The sequence below is a fragment of the Jatropha curcas genome, chromosome 8, assembly GCF_041381405.1.
Source record: "Jatropha curcas cultivar XTBG-Jc1 chromosome 8, XTBG_Jcur_1.0, whole genome shotgun sequence".
Taxonomy (NCBI): Eukaryota; Viridiplantae; Streptophyta; class Magnoliopsida; order Malpighiales; family Euphorbiaceae; genus Jatropha; species Jatropha curcas.
In genome coordinates this window covers 28,118,586-28,129,381 of record NC_143158.1, presented here as the reverse complement: position 1 = coordinate 28,129,381, position 10,796 = coordinate 28,118,586, and the positions used below count along the sequence as shown (strand labels likewise).

Below are 10,796 nucleotides of genomic sequence, written 5' to 3'. Positions count from 1 at the left end.
ATAATAAGAAAGAAAATGAGAATGAGATGAAAGTATGTTGGTGGTTGTAATATTAGCAAAATATTATATAATAATTGTAAATATGGATAAACCAATCTCAAGAACCTTTTTGAAATTTATTCTAATAATAAATAAATAAATAAAAAGAAAAACTTTTGAACATCCCCTCTTTAAAATTGATTTGGACCATGTTTTCAATATCCCACACTTAAAGCAATGGTCCTAAGAATAGATAACAATGACTTGTCTTTTGTTTCTTGTCAATTGCCAGCTTGTGTTTTGATAATGATGGTTGAAGGACCACTTAGTAATTACTTCTTGTTGTTGCTCATAATTTCCAAAAAAAAAAATCATTTCCAATTTTTTAAATTTCAAAATTATTTAATTTAATTAAATCTTTAATCCTCATCATTTACCCACTACCATAACCTAATCCTTGTGGAGAAATAGAGAGAGAGAATATTACACATATATATATAAGATAAAGTTGTAATTGATATTATGACTATATACTTACAATAATATATAAAGTATTACTCTTCTTTTTTTTATAATTAAAATTATAAATAAAAAAAAAAAAAAAAAAAAAAAAAAAAAAAGGGAAACATCATGTATCAGCATCAGTTGGACAATCTTGTGCTAGTTTCCTCAGATTCTCAATGATCATTACAAGCTTTGTATTCAGCCTATTCACAAAGCACTTGGGCAGCCATCCAGCAGGATCTAACTGTACATAACAATGACACTATTCTCATTTTCAATTTCAAAAAATGCAATTTTTCCTAATCTCAAGTTGTTTTTCGTAAGTTAAAATATAACTGGGTCTCTAAATTATGTTCAAATTTAACACTTTTATATCCTTATACATTTGAGAAATAACTATAACATCCTTAGTTTATACTTTATCTCACTATCGGGTCCTTCCGTCCAAAAAATAGATTTATCCCTTGCAAAAAATGTCTAACTAATGGTAAAGAGCTCACTCTTTGGACGGAAAGACCCGAGACGAAAGCACAAATTATGGGTATCATAGTTATTTCTCTTTCGATCATAATTTAGAGACTCAATTATATTTTACTTTTTCCCCTAATAACTTCCTTAAAAAGTAATTTTTTTTATGAAATTACCTGAACAACATAGGTTACCATACAAGAATCATCTTCAAGTTTCTCCACAACCCATCCTGATTGCAGCAATAATCCTCTAATTGCATTGTTTTGCTTAGGATGCAATCCTGCAGCTATTTCTTTTGGCAGGGAAGCTACTGCTACAACCTTCACAAAATCAACCAAATCAGAAAAGAAAAGAATCTCGAAACCAAAAATTTCATTCTTTTTTCTATTTTCTTTACTATCAACTCACCAAGGTTCCATCTTCCATAGTTTCGCGCCGCTCGTAAACTATGAACTCTCTGTTTCTGAATAATGGTTTAGAGTTCTCTCCAAACCTAAGCCTAATTATGCTTAGATTATCTTCAAGATCTTTAATATATCTTGCTTCAACAAGGTCACCATCCCATTGCTTCGCCAAACCAAGAATTGAAATAAACATTTATGAACATATAGTTAAAACAATATTAACTGAGGAGTTACGCTCTACGTCCGAGGGGATTAAACCTCCTCTTTATACCAAAAAAATATATATTAACCAAGGACTTGAACATTCATTTACCCTTGCAGCATCAATTGCATTAGCAACAGTAATAAATTGTTGAGGAGAGACTGATCTTAGAACCCACCGGCTGCGAAACGCATGGAAAGAACCGGACCGGCGTTTCGATATTTCTACTCCATTATCAAGAGTTACAACTTTCCATCCATCATTTCCATTCCCAAACCTATTTGAATCAGAAGCTGATAGCAATTCTTGTATGCAGCTTTCACTTGCAAAGTGAACATATCTTCTCAATGAGTCCTCACTAATAGACCTACAAACCATAATCAGAATTTTTAAAAACTATATGTAGTCAATATAACAGTAAGAAAATCAAGATTCTATTTCACTACTTACCAAGACCGGCTACTAGGCGTAGGACTAGTGTTCATTGCAAATTTCAAGAAATGGTGAGAGAAGCCTTCCTTGTTTTTCACTTCAAGAACAAGAAATTTTGTGCGTGTGTATATATAGTGTAGAGAAGTTAATAGGATTGGTTAGAGAAAGAGATTTAGAAGTGTAAAATAATGGGAAGTGGGGTGATGTTATTGAAGCACATGCAGTGCCAGAGGAACCTCCATGATTAGAACTGCAAGTCTCCCTCTGTGTTTAGAGAGAGAAAGAGAAAAGATTGATTCTTTCCTTTCAAAAAAGCAGCAAGAACAAAAGGGGTAGGGAAGAACATGCACATGGAGTGTTGGTGGGGTTTTAAAAATAAAAAAATAAAACAAAGTACAGCAAAGAGAGGGAAAAAAAAACTAAGAAGATTGAAAATCTGAAGGTACAATTTAAGAGTAATAGAGTATTTAAACTCTCAACTATATTATCCAAAAACCTTTTGCCTGTTTATGGGTGACATTGACCCTACAAAAACATATCTCATTACTTCCTTCATCACATGCCATGGCCAGAAGACAATTTGAGCTATAGAGTTGGAATTGTGCTATTTCATCCATTCATTTGCATTACAATCACTTCCATACAATATAATAAGATGCTATGTTAAATAGATGCCATGAAATTTATTTTTCAGAGTAAAATTTTGGAGCACTTTTATATTGCTAGTAGTAATAGTAGGTTCTGGGTCAAATTTAAATAATTTTATTGGTCCAATATATGACTTTTTACGATATTATTTTCAGTGGCTCAAAACTGATTTTGAGTATAATTACAAAACTGTTAAAATACCTTCTTCAAATGGCCTTTTTTAACATATAGAAACCAATTCCAGCATCAAAGCGAATGATAACACATTCTCCAGCACTGCTACTAGAACACAAGATTTGGACCCATTCCATTCATCATCACATGATCTGAAAGTAATGTTATGGTAAAAGGCACAAAGTGAGAACTTTGGTTTTTCGAGTTGTCCAAGAATAAAGAAAATGGTTATCCTTTTACTAATCTTAATTTATGAAAGTTGATGCAACTAAATGATTAAATGAAAACATGGGTTTCTTGGTAAATGTAAAATGATAATCAGACCAAGGTTTAAAGCCACTTTTTTGGAAATAAAGAGAAAAAGAGAAGATAAAAAGAGGGAAGTAGCTAAATTATTAAAGAAAACTAATTTCATTTCTGTCATTATTAACAAGAAGCAATGAAACAGTGAAATCTTTTCAGCTTCCAAAGGTTGGTGATGTTTAATTTTTCAAGAACCCTTTAGCTATCAAACTTTGCACTGTTTCCTGGACAGCAGCTTCAACTGGGGTAAAGACTAGCCCCAGCTCAATTAATCTCTTGGCAGCATCTTTGCAAGCTGCTAGGCCCGGTTGAGTTTCGCCAACAAACCTGTAATTGAGTCACAGCCAAGAACATAAACTTACAAAAACAAACAAAAGTCTTAATTACATGAATAGACAGGCTACATAATTAAATGAATAGTAGTAGTAGTAATAGATCTTGATGAAGTTTTATATGGTCAAGAATTCAAATGCAACAATTGTATATTTTTCGTTACTGAATAAGTTCTTTCCTCAACAAGACCTCCAGGTTGTCCTGTTTCCTGTTTATGCAAATTACCAACTAACCTTTCTCTCACTTGTCCAAAAAAAACAAGAATCTCACACTTACAAAAAATATAATTATTAGTTTGCTATTAGTAATAAACCTAATTTGCCCCCTCAACTTATGATTCAGGAACAAAACAAAATGTCCAAAATCGACCTTTTAGCTAAATTTGCCCTCTGATTACGTAATTCGCACGAAATTTGCCCTATTTGCACAATTTGCACTTTTTGGTGCAAATTACGCGTCAATTACAAGTCAAGAGGGGTAAATTGAGCCAAACTGTCAATTTAGGACTTTTTCCCCTCTGTATTACAAGTTCAGGAACTGGGCTTTTTTTCCCTTAATTATTGTTATTTTGGAACCAACCACAGCCTCTCCAAGAAGACAGAACAAAACTGAATAAGCCAGGTAATGATAACAAAGATAAATTCTAGGAAATAATTGTGGGTTATGATGATAAAATAAATCCATCAAGACTCTAGATCAGACTATTCTTTGTTTTTCATTGATGGAGGTCCATATCAAAGGTAGCTCATTCTTCTTAATCGCTATACTTTGTTCTTAAAAGTACTCTTCAAGAAGAGGATTGTTATTAATGCCAACCCTTTTGATACTCAAGTGTACCACTTAACCCTGTCCTTCTCCTTTTTGAGTCCAGGGGAGAGAGGGACTGGTATTCTGGTTTGAATCTTTAGTCTATAGTGAGAAACAAGCAATTAACCATTGGACTATCAAATCAATGTCCTTCAACTTTGATAATTCAAAACCAATACAGACACAAAGACAAGCCCACGAGCAGACACCAAGGTCAATTGGCACTTAAGCAACCACACTTTTCTTCTAAAAAATTCTTAAGAGGATAGGAATAAATAATGTTTCGTATATGGGTTATCCGAACTGACTGATAATCTTAATTACAAGGAAGCTTCAAAAGGCTTTGAAGGAGAATATGAATCGTAAAGCAGGCTCTAACAGAATCAGCATCTAATGCAGCACAAAGTACACGCAATAATAGTAGCTCACAAAGGCATCTTAGTAGGACTCTTTATTCCACAATTACTATCAAGAACTGACTTAGTGGAGCTCCATGGGACCAGGTAAAAGAAAGGTGGTACTAGACTAAAGTAGACAAGTTTGATACTCAAGAAAACTGGACCCTTCAAGATTGGAGGAAAAAAAGGTAATAAGATCACAGCAAAACCCTAAAATTGCAAATAGCATATTTGTGTGTGGAAACCACAATAAATAGACAATCACAAAGAAGACAAGAAACTGTGATGATATAAGGCCTTGGATGGATCTCATTATTGACATAAAGCTAACCCCATTTCCACCTCTGCACCACATGTAGTGCGATTATTAGAGTCATCGGCTCATCATATTTCCAAAGGGATTATACTCCCACTAACGAAACTTCTACTGTTGAAGTAATATTGCGTTTCTCTTAAATTCCATTTATTTTGAATTCTCTCCTTTACCATAAACATTAACACAAGTAATAAGTTAAATATTCTATTTCTACTACCACTAACTATTACTAATAAACCCACAATTAACAAAACAAATATAATAAAATATGAGAGGAAGAAATTATGGAACCTTCATTATGTTCTCAAAATAGATTTTAGTGGGTCATTTTGGAGATTTCATTTTATATTTTTTAAAATTTTATAGAAGAAGTATGCAGGCGTTAGGATTTGAACCTCTAATCTCTGATTCTACAAAATAACTTGACTTTTAATGCTAGTTTCCTCATGGGTTAATGATATCAGAATCCTCTTTAGAACCGTGAGATTGCAAGTTTAAACACCCAGTTGAAGCTAAATTGAATTTTTTTAAAAAAAAAAAAATCAGCTTCGGGATTATGACATTCAGCTTCTTTGCTGACCCATCCCACTACAGTCCACATTAATCTTTCTAACAAGAATGGGTAACAAACCTGCCTTACTTGAACCACTGATTAGGAATTGTACTTTGTAGATATCCTTGAGTGCACAAATATATGTGAAGAATAAAAGTGAAATAATGACTTCTTTCTTTTGGGATATGACGTGGACACATTAGTAACAATGACTACTGCTAGACAGCAAAGCATACGATTTCTGACATGATAGCGCAAAAAGACAAACCTGTGAACAGGAAATTGAGGGAAGAGCTTGGAAACTGTCTCAGCAAAATCACCAAACTGATAAATACCATTAGTGCAAAGATATCTACCAGAAGCAGTAGGAGTTTCAAATAGCAAAAGTTGTGCCTTTGCCACATCTTTTACATGCACAGCTCCCAACCAGTGATATTCCTGAGTGTCTTTTGATCCCTGCAACAATTGCAGTAGCACAGCAGAACTAGCATTTAAACTCGGCTGCAATAGTGGGCCTAAACATGTGGCAGGATGGATTGATACAACATCCATTCCATGCTTCTTTGCAAACTCCCATGCTGCTTTTTCTGCCAGTGTCTTCGATACAGGATACCATTTCTGCCAAAACCATCAAGAGAAACGAGATTTAATACATACCCTATTAGCCTACAACAATAATAACAACCAAGCCTTAATTTCAAATTAGCTTAGGCTATAATATATGAATCAAGTGTCTGTTCTGATTAAATTAATATCATTCTAAGGCAAAATATAAGACAAAGCATAAAATATGCAATAACAACTAACTAAATATTTTGTTCATAGCTATATCCTCACTCCTAAAGCCAAAGAGAAATAACATTTAACACATACTCTATTAGCATAAATGTCTTAAAAATATAAGCTGTACAAACTAATTTAGCTCAATTTAGTTGAAGTAACCCATCAAACCTGGTACACCAGGATATATATATATATATATATATATATATTCCACTAGAATTCAAACCGGAGACCTCACAATGCTAAAACTGATTTTAGTTCTATCAAACTTGTTGGTATAGCATTTATATATCAAATTAAAATTCACAACAACAATAACAACAAAGCTTTAATCCCAAATTATTAAAATCATTTATATCCATTTCGCTCTTTTCATAACTAAGTTCGCAATAATATCATCAGGGGCAAGATTTACTGAAATTCAAAAACATATAATATATGCAAAATGATTTTGGTTTACAGAACTGAAGTTGTATAAAGGAAACAAATCAAACAACAGTTCAACCCATCACTTTATCTCCTGTGATTTTAGATAAAATGGATCAACCAATCATCAATTTTTATCGTAAATATGAATATTATTTTTTAGAGGAACTCTCCATTGGAAGAAAACCAAACTCAATTAGAAATTGGCAATCACGCGTTTACCTGGCGAGACTTGCAGTACTCAAGGTCAGTCCACGAAGACTCATCAAAAACCTTACCAGACGGCCAATTGGGGTTAGGAACCAACGCTGATATAGACGACGTGATAACAACGCGCCTCACCTTGAACTTCTTGGCAGCTTCCAGGACACGAAGCGTGCCCTCTACAGCTGGCAATAGAAGCTCTTTTTCTGGGTCTTTAGGGTCCTCTAGAGTACAAGGAGAAGCCACGTGGAAAACGCCCTGGCAGCCCTCGATGGCCTTGCATACGGCGTCGTAGTCCAATATGTCAGCCTCGTGGACATGGAGTTGAACATTGGAATCGGCGGCGGTGGGTAGGAGGTCGAAGAGATGGGAAGCGTCGGAGGAAGGATAAATTGACGCGTGGATGGTGGTGTAGCCATTTTGTATGAGGGTTCGAACCAGCCATGAGCCTATGAAGCCGTTGGCTCCAGTGACGCACACCGCCTCTTTCTTTTGCTTCGACATGTGGGTTCACTATTTTGTCTTTTTCTCTTATCCCAAAGGAAATGCAGGATAGTCACTGTGATATCTATGCAGGTATAAATAATATAATATACCAAAATATCCCGAAACTTTAGGAGTTTTGGTAATTACAATTGAGGATAAAACTGGATAAAACTGCAAATTAAAAGTATATCCATACATTTTTAGATAATGACTTGACACTAATAAGATTTAAAAAATAAAAATTTAAAAAAGATTGTGTTAGTCTATTTGAATAGATTAAATTTTAAAAATTTTAAAATAAATGTACTAATAAATAAATTTCTATTACTTATCAAAAAAAATTCCAAATACAGCATAAAAATTAAATTAATAAAATAGTTTTTTTAATTAAATATTACATTTTTTATAACAGTGAATTAGTGATTAGAAAAGCAATAAAAAATTTTTAAATTATAATAAATGATAATCAATTTGATAAAAGTTTCTTTCTCTCACATATTAATTTGATTAATTTTGATTTCAGAAAATATTTAAAATAATTAATATATTTAATATATATAAAGATAAAATAAAAAATTATTTTAATTACTCTTTAATATTTTCAAATGGATAAATATTTATGGATAAAAAACTATTTACATGTGTGGATAGGAGTTGTTGTAACTATTAACTATTGCCAAGGCAAGATTTTATAGCTAGTGTTTAGAGCTTGCTTTCTTCTTTTATCTACGATGAAAAATTATTTAAATATTAATTTCTTGGTTTCATTTTAATAATAAGGCATTTTACCTTGTTCCACTTTAAATGTTTATTTAGGATTTTAAAATTACAATAATTATTTTTTAAAAACTGAGTATCAACAATTATATTCAAATGTAATTAAAAACAATAATAACATTCTTAATAATTTTTTAGTTTTCAAATTAATAGTCAAATCAACAAAATTTTTTACATCAATTAAAAATAATTATCATGATGAATGTTACTGCTTATATAATTAATTAATAGCGTGAAATATTAGTGTATTTATTTATATGAAACTTATTATTTATATTTTAATAAAAAAATGACAAGTTTTTATATTGTACATAATAAATATAATTGGTGTTTATTATTATTTTTGTTAAATTATTATATCAAGGGTGTTATAAAAAATAAAGACAAATGAATTTTCATTTTAGAATTTATTCCAAATATAATTTTATGGAATTCAATTGAATTTCTTATTTTAAATTATAGCATATTAAACATGATAAATTCATTTATAAATGAATTCTACAACTATGATTCATTTACTCTAAACGGACTTTTAGAGTCAAATAATTAATTGTAGCTATTGATTATGATTACTTTTAGAATTTTATTTTTTTAGAGGTTAAAAGGTTGTATTCATCAAACTAAAGTTTTTTATTTCACTATGATTAACTTTGGATAATATATATTTCAATTTAAATAAAAGTAGAACTATGCATAAAAAAACAAAACTATGCAATTGAGCAACCGCATAACCACTTATTTTTTAAATCATTATTTATTTTTTTAATTTTGTTATTGAATAATATCATTATTTTACAATTATGTTTTTTATTTTGGAACAAAAGGGTAATAATTTTCGTAAATTACAAGTGGGTTTTCTAACTAGCACATACCCGTCCGATGCGCTAATTAATTATCATAAATTGTATAATTATAAATGTAATTTCAAAATTGTGTCATGATATAGTGGAATATAATATTTTGTAATAAAAATTTATGCATGATACTTTATATTTGTTCACTTCCTATATAATAATTCAACTTGCGTATAACATTATGAATGCTATATTGACATTATGAGTACTATACATGAAACTATAATGGTACAATGCAATTTTATTTTTTTGATATAATATTCAAGAGGTTTATTTCTCATCGAGTCATGCAGCGTAAAGGTTTTTTACCCTTCCAACAAAATATGTTTTCCGAGAATCGAATTTGTATTCTCACTCTTATAGGGATGAGGTCGCTAACCACCTCAACCAACACTTGTTGGTAGTATCATACAGTTTGATAATGCTGTTTTTAGTAGAGTTTTATCAGAAGATTTGTTATTACATAAATACAAATATATTTTTTCAACCAAATAAGATTGAAAATCCATATTCTTTCATCTTTTGTGATTGGAACAACTTCATTATAAATATTTTAATAATACAATTTTCTTGTCAATCTATAGTAATTGTAAAATATTTTAAAAATAACAATAATTATTAGTAAAATTATTAATGAAATTAATTTCATCGTTAATTTATTATTTAGATGCATAATTAGTTGAAATCTAAATATATAAAATATTATGGACAATAAGAAACTTTATTTGTTTTTTTTTTATTACATTTATACTAAGTGAAATATACATTTAAATATATAATAAAGGTGAAAATTAGTGTTGTGTCTTTTGTCTTTAAATAATTTATTCGTTATAATTTTACAACTCATTCTTTTGAGTAAAAATTGATATTTTATCCATTTAATATCTAAATTAAAGTTTTTAAAGTGAATATATACAAAATAAAAGTCTTTTGATCTGAATCTATTAGATAAATAATATTTCTCAAATGAAGATGGACAATTTATATAAATAAATCAAAACTAATTTTTTAGTAATTTTTTATCTTTGAAATTTTAATTTGAATCAATTTAGAAAAATAAGTCATAAAAATATAAATTTATATAGATATTATTATTCTTGAGTTCAAATAAGGTATTAAATATTATTATTTTATTGATTAGACTAATAAACAATAAATAAAGATTATTTTAAAAATAGTATGGTTAGAGCTTTATATAAGTGTTTAATATCAATATTCAATTTGCTTGAAAAAATTATTATCAACATTTAATAATCAGTATTTGACGGATAAATATTTATTATAAATGCACATATTGATAGTACTTAATATTAACAGTAATATGCATATACGTTAATTTCAAAATTTTTCAAATTTTAATAATTTTCGTATCATGAGAGAAGATATATGGTATTTTTTAATTAATTGGGTCTAAAAAAACTGAAAAAGTATGGAAATAAATCAAATTGACAAAGAAAATTAGTCATTGATAACTTTTTATATATAAATCAACGGTATATCAATTTTATATATTATAAACTTAACTATTTGAATTATTTATAATTATGTATTAAAAAAATGCAATGGAAAACTCATATTAAGTTCCACTTATATAAATTAAAAAAAATTATTTTAAAAAGTTTAAACGAATAATTATTTAAGTTACGGTAACAAGGTAATGAAAGAATAATAAAAGAGTTAAGTGAAAAAAATAATATTGAGCATGAATAAATAACGATAAAAGGATTACACAAGTAAAATAC

General features: G+C 29.7%; 2 protein-coding genes across 2 annotated transcripts; both read right to left on the bottom strand.

The window, feature by feature from the left end:
- Nucleotides 1–475: 475 nt before the first annotated feature.
- LOC105639407 (Polyketide cyclase/dehydrase and lipid transport superfamily protein) lies at nt 476–3,025 on the bottom strand. The gene is made up of 5 exons (XM_012223458.4): nt 2,011–3,025; nt 1,672–1,927; nt 1,363–1,521; nt 1,128–1,274; nt 476–727 (listed from the first exon to the last, which is right to left on the bottom strand). The coding sequence occupies exons 1-5, from the start codon at nt 2,043–2,045 to the stop codon at nt 608–610; spliced, it is 717 nt and encodes a 238-aa protein (XP_012078848.1). The 5' UTR covers nt 2,046–3,025; the 3' UTR covers nt 476–607.
- Nucleotides 3,026–3,179: 154 nt separating this feature from the next.
- Nucleotides 3,180–7,499, bottom strand: LOC105639406 (NAD(P)-binding Rossmann-fold superfamily protein). Its single transcript, XM_012223457.4, has 3 exons — nt 6,956–7,499; nt 5,793–6,142; nt 3,180–3,444 (listed from the first exon to the last, which is right to left on the bottom strand). The coding sequence occupies exons 1-3, from the start codon at nt 7,439–7,441 to the stop codon at nt 3,297–3,299; spliced, it is 984 nt and encodes a 327-aa protein (XP_012078847.1). The 5' UTR covers nt 7,442–7,499; the 3' UTR covers nt 3,180–3,296.
- Nucleotides 7,500–10,796: the final 3,297 nt, after the last annotated feature.

What these genes read in the sequence shown, in the direction of transcription:
- LOC105639407 (XM_012223458.4), bottom strand. Translation starts at nt 2,045, where the DNA reads ATGAACACTAGTCCTACGCCTAGTAGCCGGTCTTG. An exon ending in ACGCCTAGTAGCCGGTCTTG is followed by an intron (nt 1,928 to 2,010) that starts GTAAGTAGTGAA and finishes TATGGTTTGTAG; the next exon opens with GTCTATTAGTGAGGACTCAT. An exon ending in ATGCAATTGATGCTGCAAGG is followed by an intron (nt 1,522 to 1,671) that starts GTAAATGAATGT and finishes GGTTTGGCGAAG; the next exon opens with CAATGGGATGGTGACCTTGT.
- LOC105639406 (XM_012223457.4), bottom strand. Translation starts at nt 7,441, where the DNA reads ATGTCGAAGCAAAAGAAAGAGGCGGTGTGCGTCACTGGAGCCAACGGC. An exon ending in AGTACTGCAAGTCTCGCCAG is followed by an intron (nt 6,143 to 6,955) that starts GTAAACGCGTGA and finishes TGGTTTTGGCAG; the next exon opens with AAATGGTATCCTGTATCGAA. An exon ending in CCTCAATTTCCTGTTCACAG is followed by an intron (nt 3,445 to 5,792) that starts GTTTGTCTTTTT and finishes ACTCAATTACAG; the next exon opens with GTTTGTTGGCGAAACTCAAC.